At 40.4% G+C, this 11181-nt stretch overlaps 1 protein-coding gene across 1 annotated transcript; it reads right to left on the reverse strand.

Moving 5' to 3' along the window:
• Window positions 1-1840: 1840 nt before the first annotated feature.
• On the reverse strand, window positions 1841-4954 carry LOC149847595 (aquaporin PIP2-4-like). Its single transcript, XM_089997112.1, has 4 exons — window positions 4560-4954; window positions 3568-3863; window positions 2216-2356; window positions 1841-2106 (listed from the first exon to the last, which is right to left on the reverse strand). Exons 1-4 carry the CDS (start codon window positions 4849-4851, stop codon window positions 1987-1989), a joined length of 849 nt encoding a protein of 282 aa, XP_089853238.1. The 5' UTR covers window positions 4852-4954; the 3' UTR covers window positions 1841-1986.
• Window positions 4955-11181: the final 6227 nt, after the last annotated feature.

The following is an 11181-nucleotide window of genomic DNA, read 5'->3' on the forward strand; positions in this document are numbered from 1 at the left end:
AATGACAAAAATATTTTTTATTCAAAAAAAACAAACATTTAAAAAAAAAGACAAACATGTCCTCCATCCAGAAAGTCAAGGATGATGTTGACTCTTCAAAGTTGAAAAATAACAAAAATGCCCTTCATTAAAAAAAAAAACAATTCAAAAAAAAGACAAACATGTTCTTCATCCAGAAAGTCAAGGACGATGTTGACTATTCAAAGTTAAAAAATGATAAAAATGTCATTCATTCGAAAAAGAAAAAACAAACAGTTCAAAAAAAAGACAAACATGTCCTCCATCCAGAAAGTCAAGGATGATGTTGACTCTTCAAAGTCTACCCAGCGAAACAAACCTTAATCGTTTCGCCGATGGTAATTCGACGAAACGATGGTAAGCCGGCGATCCGATGGTCATCCGACGAAACAAACTGACTGTAGCATCGTTCAACTTGATGAGTTATGGAGCCTGATTCATAGTTTTTGCCCTTACAGGAGGGGGTTTGGGAGCTCCTCCCAACGTGGGTAACATCATTCAACTTGATGTGTTGTGGAACCTGATTTAGAGTTTTTGCCCTTACAGGAGAGGGGTCCGGGGGCTCCCCCCTGACGCGGATCCAACAACGATTTATAGTATTATCGGACTTTCCTATAGCGATTTGTAATTTTTTTTTGGCCTTCCAACAATGATTTATAGTATTATCGGGCTTTCCTACAGCGATTTGTAATTTTTTTTAGACTTCCAACAACGATTTATAATATTATCGGGCTTTCCTACAACGATTTGTAGTATTTTCGGGTCTTTTGCAAATCGCTATAGCGATTTGTAGTGTCTTCCGCAAATCGCTATAGCGATTTGTAGTGTCTTCCGCAAATCGCTATAGAGATTTATAGTGTCTTCTGCAAATCGCTGTAAATTGCTACTCGAATTAGGACCAACTTGTCAGGGTCATATCTCCCTAACCGGAGGTCATATTTCAAATCCGTAAAGTGGTGTCTTCGTTATTGAGTCTAGTTTATTCTTGTAAATTTTCAGCGATTTTTATTGTCATTTTATTCTCCATTTTAACTAAAACCAGACCCCTATTATTCTGTGTTATTTGAGTTGTACAACACCATTCTCGTTTGACATCCACATCTTGATTCTGACATGCTCTTTGTTGGATTTTCCATTGATTTCTTTCAACCTTGGAACAAAAATATGTCTTTCTCACCATGATACCTTATGCATTTTTTGCCCACGACACCCAGGACTCGTGTCGGGAGAAGCACTTCTCCTGTAAGAGCAAAACTCTGAATCAGGCTCTACAACGAATCAAGTTGAACGATGCTATTCACGTTGGTAGGAGCCCCCAAACCCTCTTATAAGGGCAAAAAACTATGAATCAAGCTCCATAACTCATCAAGTTGAACGATGGTACAGTCAGTGTACAGGTCAGTCGGTATTTGATGGAGCAATATAGGATCGTCTGTTGGATGTGCACAGAAGTAGAGAGAGAAGGGAGAGAGTGAGAGAGTTGATGTTCATGGCCTTCTTCAGAGAGAACTCTTTGCCTCCCTTGATTTCTTCTCTAGATAGAGAGAAGGTTTTACAGTGTTTTACGGAGAAAGAAGAAGAAGACTTTGAAGAGTCAACATCATCCTCGACTTTCTGGATGAAGGATATGTTTGTCTTTTTTTTGAACCGTTTGTTTTTTCTTTTTTGAATAAAGGGCATTTTTGTTATTTTCTCAAATTATCACTTTATGAGAAGAATAGCAAGAAAGGGTAATAAAGTCTTTCCAACCACACCAGATTCCAATGCTTAGTGATGTCAACATACACAGGAATACAAGCCCTATGTGCTTGTATACATGTGCTCATTCAAAGCCCCGAACACAGACGTGGGATTCAGTGAATCATCGGGGTGAACATACACCACCCTCTCATTTCCCATCAACCATCCTCACACAAAGGAAAGAAAACAACACATGCCAAGAGAAGAGAGAGAGAGAGAGAGAAAATATTAGACATTGGTGTTGCTCCGGAAGGAAGCAAGGGCCTTGATGGCAGAGGCTCTGAGGATGTACTGGTGGTATGCAGCAGCTATGGCAGCTCCAAGGAAGGGTCCCACCCAGAAGATCCACTGAAACCCAAAATTTTACAGAATTAATTGGTGGGAAACAAACATAAAGGTGTCAGAGAGGCTAAGCAATTAAAACAAAGATGGGAAGTAGACGGTTTAATTGGCTTACATGGTTGTGCCAGGCTGCGTGGTGGTTGTAGATGACTGCGGCCCCAAAGCTGCGGGCGGGGTTGATACCGGTGCCGGTCAGAGGGATGGTAGCAAGGTGGACCATGAACACGGCGAACCCAATGGGCAGTGGTGCAAGCACCTGTTTCAAACAAACGAAAAAAGCATTAAATCCAATCAACAGATTTTGGGCTAAGCCAATCAATCATCCACATATATGTCACGATACATCAGCCTTTTTTTTAACTTCACCACAAGTAGACGATAAAAACTAGATAGGTTCAGCAAGTCATATATGTGGATAAGTACACTTGTTTCGATTTTACAGTGAAACCAACATTCTAATTCAGGAGATTATAAGTTGAGACGCGATAATTTCCGGGTCAGAAATCGCATAATGACAAAAAATGGAGAGACTGTGGTACCGGATAACCAGCCCATACAGGACGGCCCCTGCAACATGGTGCACCCAAGAGAGAGAGAGAGAACTTGTGACATGTATAAAGTGTGAGTGAGAAAAAGAAAAGACGAGAAAACTACCACGTATCGGACAATCACGCCAGAGGAATCCTATGTTATACAATTTCAATAAAGACGCGTGAAAAATGAAAAAAGCTATAGAAAACACAGTCCCAACTAGAGCAGAAGATGGCCTACAAAAACCTACCATCACTAACCAACAAAAGCAGGTGCGTGTTACAATTATGAATGTACAGAGAAATCAGGACCCAAAAAGGACAGGCAAATCCTGGACACTGTTTTTCACCCACCTTGTTGAAATTGTTGATTTGAACAAGTAGCAAAAAAAAAAAAACTATAACCAAAGAATCGCAACCTTTGAGGCCTCTCTCAACAAAAGCAAACAGCAGGTGCGTGTTACAATTATGAATGTACAGAGAAATCAGGACCCAAAAAGGACAGGCAAATCCTGGACTATTTTTCACCCACCTTGTTGAAATTGTCGATTTGAACAAGTAGCAAAAAGCTATAACCAAAGAATTGCAACTTTTGAGGCCTCTCTCTTGGTTTTAAACTTTTAACCAAAGATAATTTTGCGCGGTAAAAGTCATTCACAGGGCAGGAGGGGGAGCAAAAACAGACACGGTACCCTCCCCCTCATGCTGGTACGGTCAAAATTTAGTTCCAAACTTATCAGTTCTTTAATACAGTAGTAGGCCCCGTGCATTCTCCGTGCAGCTCACTACGAGAAGAATGAACCGGTTTGATAAACTCTTCCGAGTCGGATTTGAAGCGTTTTAGTTCCATTAAAAATGGGTTCTTAAAAAGAAAAAGAAAAAAGGAGAAACAGACAAGCAAATAGAGGCAGGAGAGGGGATGGCGTGTTTGGCTTACCGGAACATGGGAGTCCCTGGCGCTTCTCTTGGGGTCGGTGGCGGAGAAGACGGTGTAGACGAGGACGAAGGTGCCGATGATCTCAGCGGCCAAGCCGACGCCCTTAGAGACGCCATCGGCGAGCTCGTTGGCGCCACCTCTGTAGCGGACGTAGTACGCCTTCTGGAAGCCCTTCACCAGCCCAACACCACAGATTGCACCCAGGCACTGTGCCACTATGTAGAGCAGCGCCCTGATCAGAGACACCTTTCTCGCCAGGAACAGACCGAAAGTCACCGCCGGGTTGATGTGTCCACCTAAACACACCCACCCCACAAGCAACAACTTACCATCAGTATTTATATAAAAAATAATCTCACAAATGTAGCAAAACCGGAAAAGAAAAAGTTTTCCTTCTCTCATTTTCTCTTTTGGTATCTCAGGAGACCTGGTTCTCATCTAAGCGTGAAATGGTTAAAAAAATCACATGAAATAAACGTATAGTAACTAAAGAAGGAATGGTTCTAATCATTCAGCAAATTTTTTGAAGAGAATATCTATAAAAATCATTTTTTTAGCTTTTCTCTTCGATTTTTTTCCAGTGAAATGGTTACTTTTTTTTATAAAAGATATAAAATAAAAATAGATTAAAAACCATATAATATAATACTCTGGCATTTTTTGTGATGTTTCATGATGCTTCGGGATTTTGTGGTAAACTGAGACTGGCAAGTACGCCAAACAAAACCCTGGTATCTTCTTATATATCTTGGAACAAATTTATTTTTTATTCTTAAAAACTGGAAGAAATAAAGGACAAATATCATGAAATGTTTTGTTTTGAAACACCCTTTCCACCCTCTCTTAGGTGATATCAGCCGACCACCTAAAGCATTTACAGTAAAAGAGAAGAACAAAGAGAGAGAGAGGCTAGCTGCGCAAATTAACAATGAGAGGGGAAGAAACGGAAAGGGACAGAGAAAACTAAAGGGAAGAAGAGAAAGGAGACGTACCAGAGATGCCGGCGGTGCAGTAAACGAGGACGAAGATCATCCCGCCGAAGGCCCAGGCGATGCCGAGCACGCCGACGCCGGCGCAGGGGTCGGTGCTGGTGGCGGACTGGTGCTTGTACCCAATCACCGTGGCCACCGTTACGTAGAGGAACAGCAGCGTCGCGATGAACTCGGCTACGACCGCCCTGTACAACGACCACTTTGTGAGCTCCTCCGGGTCGATCAGCGGTGCGGGCGGAGGGTCCGTGTAGTCCTTGGCCGTGTGCTCCCTCACCTCGACGTCCTTCCCCATCCTTCACAACCCACACTGCAACACGGATCAAAACCGCTTTGCTTTGCTTTGTGTATAACAGCACTGCCTGCGTAGAGTGAGGGAGCCGTGGCCTATATTTATTTATGGGCAAGCCTTAGTTTCTGTTGTGGGCACAACAACACGACCTCGATTATTTGACACAAACTCGCCGTCCAAACCGACTTTGATTCCTAGTGGGGCTCGCGTATCCAGCGGATAATCTCGTCCTTTTCCTACCCTCTTTCACCCGCCTGTCAAAGGGTTATTGTTATTGTGAATTTGTGATTAACGGAGATCAACCCTTTTTGGAATCAATTTCCCAGGACAAAAGGGCTTGTGTTTGTTCGTTGCTCGCCCATTTTTGGAAACAATTTCCCAGGACTAAATGGCATTTTCGTCTTTAATAAAGTCAAGGTCCATATTGGGCCCCTATTGGTTACCCCCCGATTCTCTGTCTTTGATTTGGACAACTCAGGGACAGCTCTGCCGTTGGAATCACGGAGCTGCTATATCCAAAAGAAAAGAAAATTGACGAATTTATTTATACTTATACGCACAATGCCAATCTTATCCTCATAAGCCGTGATGCGGTTCTGCTTCCAGAATATTCAAAAGAAAACCAAAAAACGTCAATTAAGGAAATTCGTGCCTTTATCATCATGCCATATATTATAAACTCTTGTTGCCTTCACTATCACAATTGTGAGCGTGTGCATCATTTATTAGCCGCACCCTCTTTATCCAAACATTCCAGACTTCTTCACACTTAACCTCGTCGATACCTGTAGGGCACCAAATACCAAAACAGAATCCAAGATCCAGAAAAAACCTGCACAGGTTCGAACCTCATGGTTGGCATCTCTTGCAGCAATGTTGAAGCTGAGTGTATTCTACTATGGCCAGAGAAAACCTTAAAGAATTTATCAATCAGAGGCCAGACGTGCGAGTAATGGAGTGTTTTTTTCTTAAATTATTTAAAAATATATATATATATATATCATAAAAAATGACCTGCATTTATTTATTTATTTTCTTTTCTTAACTAAGTAAGCCATGAAAGTGGGGAGGGTGCGGTGTCTTCTCCCAAGAAGACAAATTGGCATGTTTCAGTTTGTACTAAGGAATATCTTAGGACCCGTGATAATTCATATGTCAATGTTATTTGTGATGCCTTTATAATAAAATAACATATAAAAAGGTTGAAAATTGCATAGCAATTTGCCATTTATTTATTTATTTTCGCTACACGATTTTTGTAAATCGCTACTCGATATAACAGTTTACGAAAATTGCTAGCGATTTATCATTTATTTATTTATTTATTCGCTACGTGATTTCTGTAAATCACTACTTGAATTAGTGATTTTTCATTTTTTTTGCTACGCGGTTTTCGTAAATCGCTACTCGATAGCGATTTGTCATTTTTTTTTTCGCTACGCGATTTTCGTAAATCGCTACTGTGTGTAAATCGTAAATTGCGATGCCGAACACCGCCCCCTTGAGCAGGATCTTCGTCGTGATCAGACTGTAGTCGTCAGCCGTCCTGATGACAGTCTTGAGGTCTCTGGCGCGAAAGACAGAGAGAAACGTGTCATTTCCGACATTGGCAAGAAGGTGGGTTTTGTCGGAGAGCACAGTGTCGAAGGTCGAGATGAGGACCTCACAGTGCTAGAACCCGACGAATGCCTGTCAGGACTTGAGGGTGCGAACACCCGTGTTGAGCAGCGTCAGTGTGGCCTGGAAGGCATAGCCCTGATCGAAAGTATTGTCGATGTAGAGGTAGACGCGCCAGTTCGCTCACCTGAAAACCGTACTGGAGGAAGATTCTGTTGTAGGTGTCCCTCGAAGGCGGCAGAAGGGCCGCTGCAATCAGTTGCCTGCTTGACGAGGGCAACATTCTGGCCACTGCTACCAGGAAGAGGATGACGGTCGCCATCAGATCGTCGACTCTCTGCCTCTCTTAATTTTCTTCTTCTTCTTCTTCTTCTTCTTCTTCTCTCTCTCTCTCTCTAGAGAGAGAGAGAGAGAGTTTTACAGTGTTTCACGAAGAAGGAAGAAGAAGAGGACAGGAAGTTCAAACGGAAAAAAAAGAGAGAGCGCTTTAGGTTCGTTTCGCTGAGTCTGAACATGTATTTTTGTAAATCATTGCGCGATAGCGATTTGCCATTTTTTTTATACAAGGTCCAAGAAAAAACGAGCTTGGAGAGGAAAAGAAAAGAAAGAATTTATAAAAGGACCAAGAAAAAAAATTCTTCTAGGGGGGGGGGGGGGGCGCAGCCCCACCAGGACCCCTGCCCGTTGAACGCACAATGGGACCCGCCTCGAGAGAGCCCCCGGACCCCAACCTTCTATAAGGCAAAAACTCTGAATCAGGCTCCACAACTCATCAAGTTGAACCATGTTACAGTCAGTGTGCAACTCAGTCGATGCTTGATGGAGCAATGTAGGATCGTTTGTTGGGTGTGCACAGAGGCAGAAAGAGAAGGGAGAGAGAGGGTTGATGTTCATGGCTTTCTTCAGGAGAGATTCTTTTCTTCGATAATCTTGCACTACAGGGATTGAGTCTTAAATAACCATCTCTGGGGTACTTAAGTCTTTGAAACCGCTCATTTTCTTATGGCACTAATGGCGGAAAGGGTATTTAAGTCTTTGCAACTGCATCGGACTTCAACGCTATCTGGTGCTGACAAACATGGGGATACGAGTCACACGTGCTTACATACACGAGACTCATTCGGACCCATGAACAGGCACCTGCGGGGAGTGCACATATAACCTGCTTTGATGAAAGTCACTATTTGGGCTAGAAAAGGGGGCTCCGCATGATTTGAAGGAGCAGTTGGTGTTGGATGTTGCAAGTTCAAAACCCAATGACCAATTGGTGAATTTGTCGCGGGTTTGGAATGTATGAAGCTTTCGGAATGCTCTGAAAGCTGGATGGGAACCGGGATACAAATGAGAGGTTTTGGGGCGGTCATCAATGGGGACCTCTTTCGTTTAGCCCTCTTAAATCTGACTAACAAAAGAATTTTTTGATTGGATATGGGTATTAAGGTAATTAACGTATTTTCGTCCAAATCATAGCGCCATGCTTGAAGTGGGCCCCGGTCCGCACTTTCCAGCCCGGCCATTGGCTGTAAAAAACGAACGTTAGGTGGGAGGAAAGACCACATGACACACCAGCCCCGATGCCGGCGGGGCTCACCTGCCACAAAATGATTGAAGCTGCGTCTTCTGTCAACCAGATGGACGGTTCGGGTCGGGTCTCCTTCTGCTTCAGTACTCCCAACGACTCTTTCCTTTCTTCTCGGGATCCGGGAAACCAACAAAGTGACAAATTTTTTTTTCTAAAATCTCGTAGGAATTTAAAGGATGGTTTTATCGTGAAAATATGGATAATGCCACGTGAAATTCCCTTTATTAACAAGTATTTACTTTTGTTGGCATTCATTTCACGGAAGAAGCAATGATAGTTGAAGTGTAATTTTGCGGCTAGGTCTCTGATCTTGGGGGCGGTTTCTTCTTGTAAATATATTCATAACATTCTTACTCTGAGGGTATCTCTGTTCAGTCCATGCTCTATGTTATGATGTTTTCCTACTGTAAAATCTTCTTTAAAATAAATTTGGATTTAGAACAGAAACATTTTTGTAAATTTCAGTGGGTATGTGTTTTGAAAAAAAAGGTTGGTTTTAGCATGCCTTATGTTTATGATGTTTTCTTGCTGATTTGAGATTGTTATAGGTCAGATTTAATTGTTTAAAATTCAGTTAGCTCAATATGCATGTGTTTACTGATTCCTGCTCAGCTTTCACAACTATGAAATTTAATTTTTGGCTTCAAGAAAACTTTTACTCATCATCATTCTAAACAATTTCAGATAAGATGTTTTGATGGATTTTTGAAATGAAAACAATTAAGAATTGTGAGAATTGAAATTTTGCTTTGAATATGGCATGAGATCTAATCAAGAACTGATTAGAATTTATCAATTGGAGGTGTTTTTGTGATATAATTTTCTATACTTAACCTATTCATTCGCCAAAATAGATGTAAAATGAGAATTCGCTTGGTAGAAATAACAGAATGTCGCATACCAACTGCTTATTTATAGTTAATAAAGTATAACAATAATAAATAAAGTGTAAAAACTAATTAGAGGTTTAAAAAGCTACAGTAAAAAAAGTGATAAAAATCATCATAATATCATAATATATTGGAAATAAGTAAGGTGACGTGCACAAACTACTCCTAACAGACAAGCCAAGCCGTGTTGTCATGACGATTATGCCAACATATCTTTTTCAAACTTTTCCTTGAGCTCGATAACTTTCAAGAAAAGAGTTTGTTTAATTTCCTCGTGAAAATAAATATTTGCTATGTACTTGAAAATGATAGGTGCAAGTTGTATCCACTCAATCTGAGTTCATATGTTACACACTTAATACACATGTGTTTAGCTTTGACACAGTTTGTTGGACAAGGATACTACTTTGGTTAATCTCTTTTCAGTGTAAAAATACAATTTTTGAATTAAAAATTTTTGATACAATGTGGACTATTGATTTTTAAAACTCTTGGAAAACTAACTTACATGCTGAAAATACATGATTCCCAACCTATTTTCATAACAAGTTAATGAAATGACTAAAGCAGTTGCAAGAATTTACTATAGAGTTCACAAGTCACAATTGACAAAGAAGGCTGCATTTTGCAAAAGCTTTGCATGACCTTAATGTTTAAGGCTTTTGCTTAAAAGCAAAAGTGTTTCAACAGCGAGGACTAACAAAGTCAAGTGGCGTTACATCAACCAGAAAGTATGGAACAAAATTGTCCTCATGGCTCTAGTAACATAACCCAATACAGAAGAAAAGCGGTATCAGCCAAAGCTATGAGGCTGTGACTTAATTAGGCCCTTCCCCATGGGCCATGTTAATAAAGATAATGGGAAAGGAAAGTCCTAAATCTTTTTGGAAACTTGAGGGAAATATCAAATATATTGACTTTGTGCAAAATACTGTCAAGACTAGGATTTCATGAAGGGAAGTAACATGAATTTTCCTGATGCTTTTAGCCACTTCACATGGCATGGCTTATATGAACTACATGAGCCATTGGCATGCATGATGTATCTTGGAGATTAATTAGCCTAAGCGCTTGTCATACTCTATGGGAGCTACATGCATGTCTCATTACTATTGTTAGCATTATGGATATAATATGGAGGGCCAGTTCTTGGTGATCAACTGCTCCAAAGTTGGCCTCCTTGGCTAAAAAAAAAAGTAACAATTGAAAAAGGAACTACAAAAATAACGCAAGGGTGCTTTCTCTTCTCTCTAGATACTGCAATTAGTATATAGCATGGTAATTCCCTTGAAGCCATTATCAACAGCCAAACGTTGCAAAGTGTAGAAATTAAAAGACGGCCATTCATGACAGTACCCAATAGGGATCGCCCACAAAAGTAAGTGTTGAGTTGTGTACAACATACATAAAAGACAGCCACCTAGCCCATGGTAAGAACTATCCTACCCCATATCCTTTCTCATATCTATTTGTTTATGATTATGACCCGTCACAAATCTCATTCTATGGATCCTCTTGGCAAGGAAACTCTTGTGATAATTCTAGAAAAAAAAAAATTCCCTTGGAAACAATGAGAAAATCTCAATCCACATAAATTTCAAAGAAAACAATTAAAATCCGCAAGGTCCAAGTTCGATGTACAGTGCACTCTCTATTGAGCAGGGGCAACCTCAAAAGGGTTTTAAACAAACAGCTCCCAGCCATCTAGATTGGCGAATACTGATAGAGTATAACGCCCTAAAGTTTTTAACCTTAATTATAGTTCAAATAATAAAATTTTGAGACCAATTTTTTTTATATAAGTATAAGTAAATCAGATCCTATAATGCGGAAACGATTTTTAAAAACGGTTAAGACTTTGGGCGCGGTACACTAAAGATAACAATCAAATCAAAATGTACGAGATATACACATTTCAAACCACATACAATATAAGACTGAAATATGAAGAGTTTTAATTTCATTTCAAATTAGAGTATAAAAATAATACTTCAGTCTCTACATGATCAACTACTTAAAACAAAAAGATCACGAATACTAAGATCGCAAGGTAAGAGTGGACTCTCGAGAATGCAGCTCGACCAACTCTTCACTCCAACTACTCATCATACTTTACCTGCATTACCTGTCTTCCATAAAACGGGGTCAGACTCGCTAAAGTCTGGTAAATCAACCCAAACTCAAACTTAAAGAAAACATATCAAGCATTTAAAGATAAAGATATATTATTCATCCATCGTCAAG

The sequence above is a fragment of the Nuphar pumila genome, chromosome 2, assembly GCF_984573655.1.
Source record: "Nuphar pumila chromosome 2, dmNupPumi1.hap1.1, whole genome shotgun sequence".
Classification (NCBI taxonomy): Eukaryota; Viridiplantae; Streptophyta; class Magnoliopsida; order Nymphaeales; family Nymphaeaceae; genus Nuphar; species Nuphar pumila.

Excerpts from the sequence above, each read along its gene's own strand:
- LOC149847595 (XM_089997112.1), bottom strand. The coding sequence starts at position 4,851 with ATGGGGAAGGACGTCGAGGTGAGGGAGCACACGGCCAAGGACTACACG. Across the intron at positions 3,864-4,559 it reads CTGCACCGCCGGCATCTCTG|GTGGACACATCAACCCGGCG; the intron begins GTACGTCTCCTT and ends GGGTGTGTTTAG. Across the intron at positions 2,357-3,567 it reads CCAGGGACTCCCATGTTCCG|GTGCTTGCACCACTGCCCAT; the intron begins GTAAGCCAAACA and ends TGTTTGAAACAG.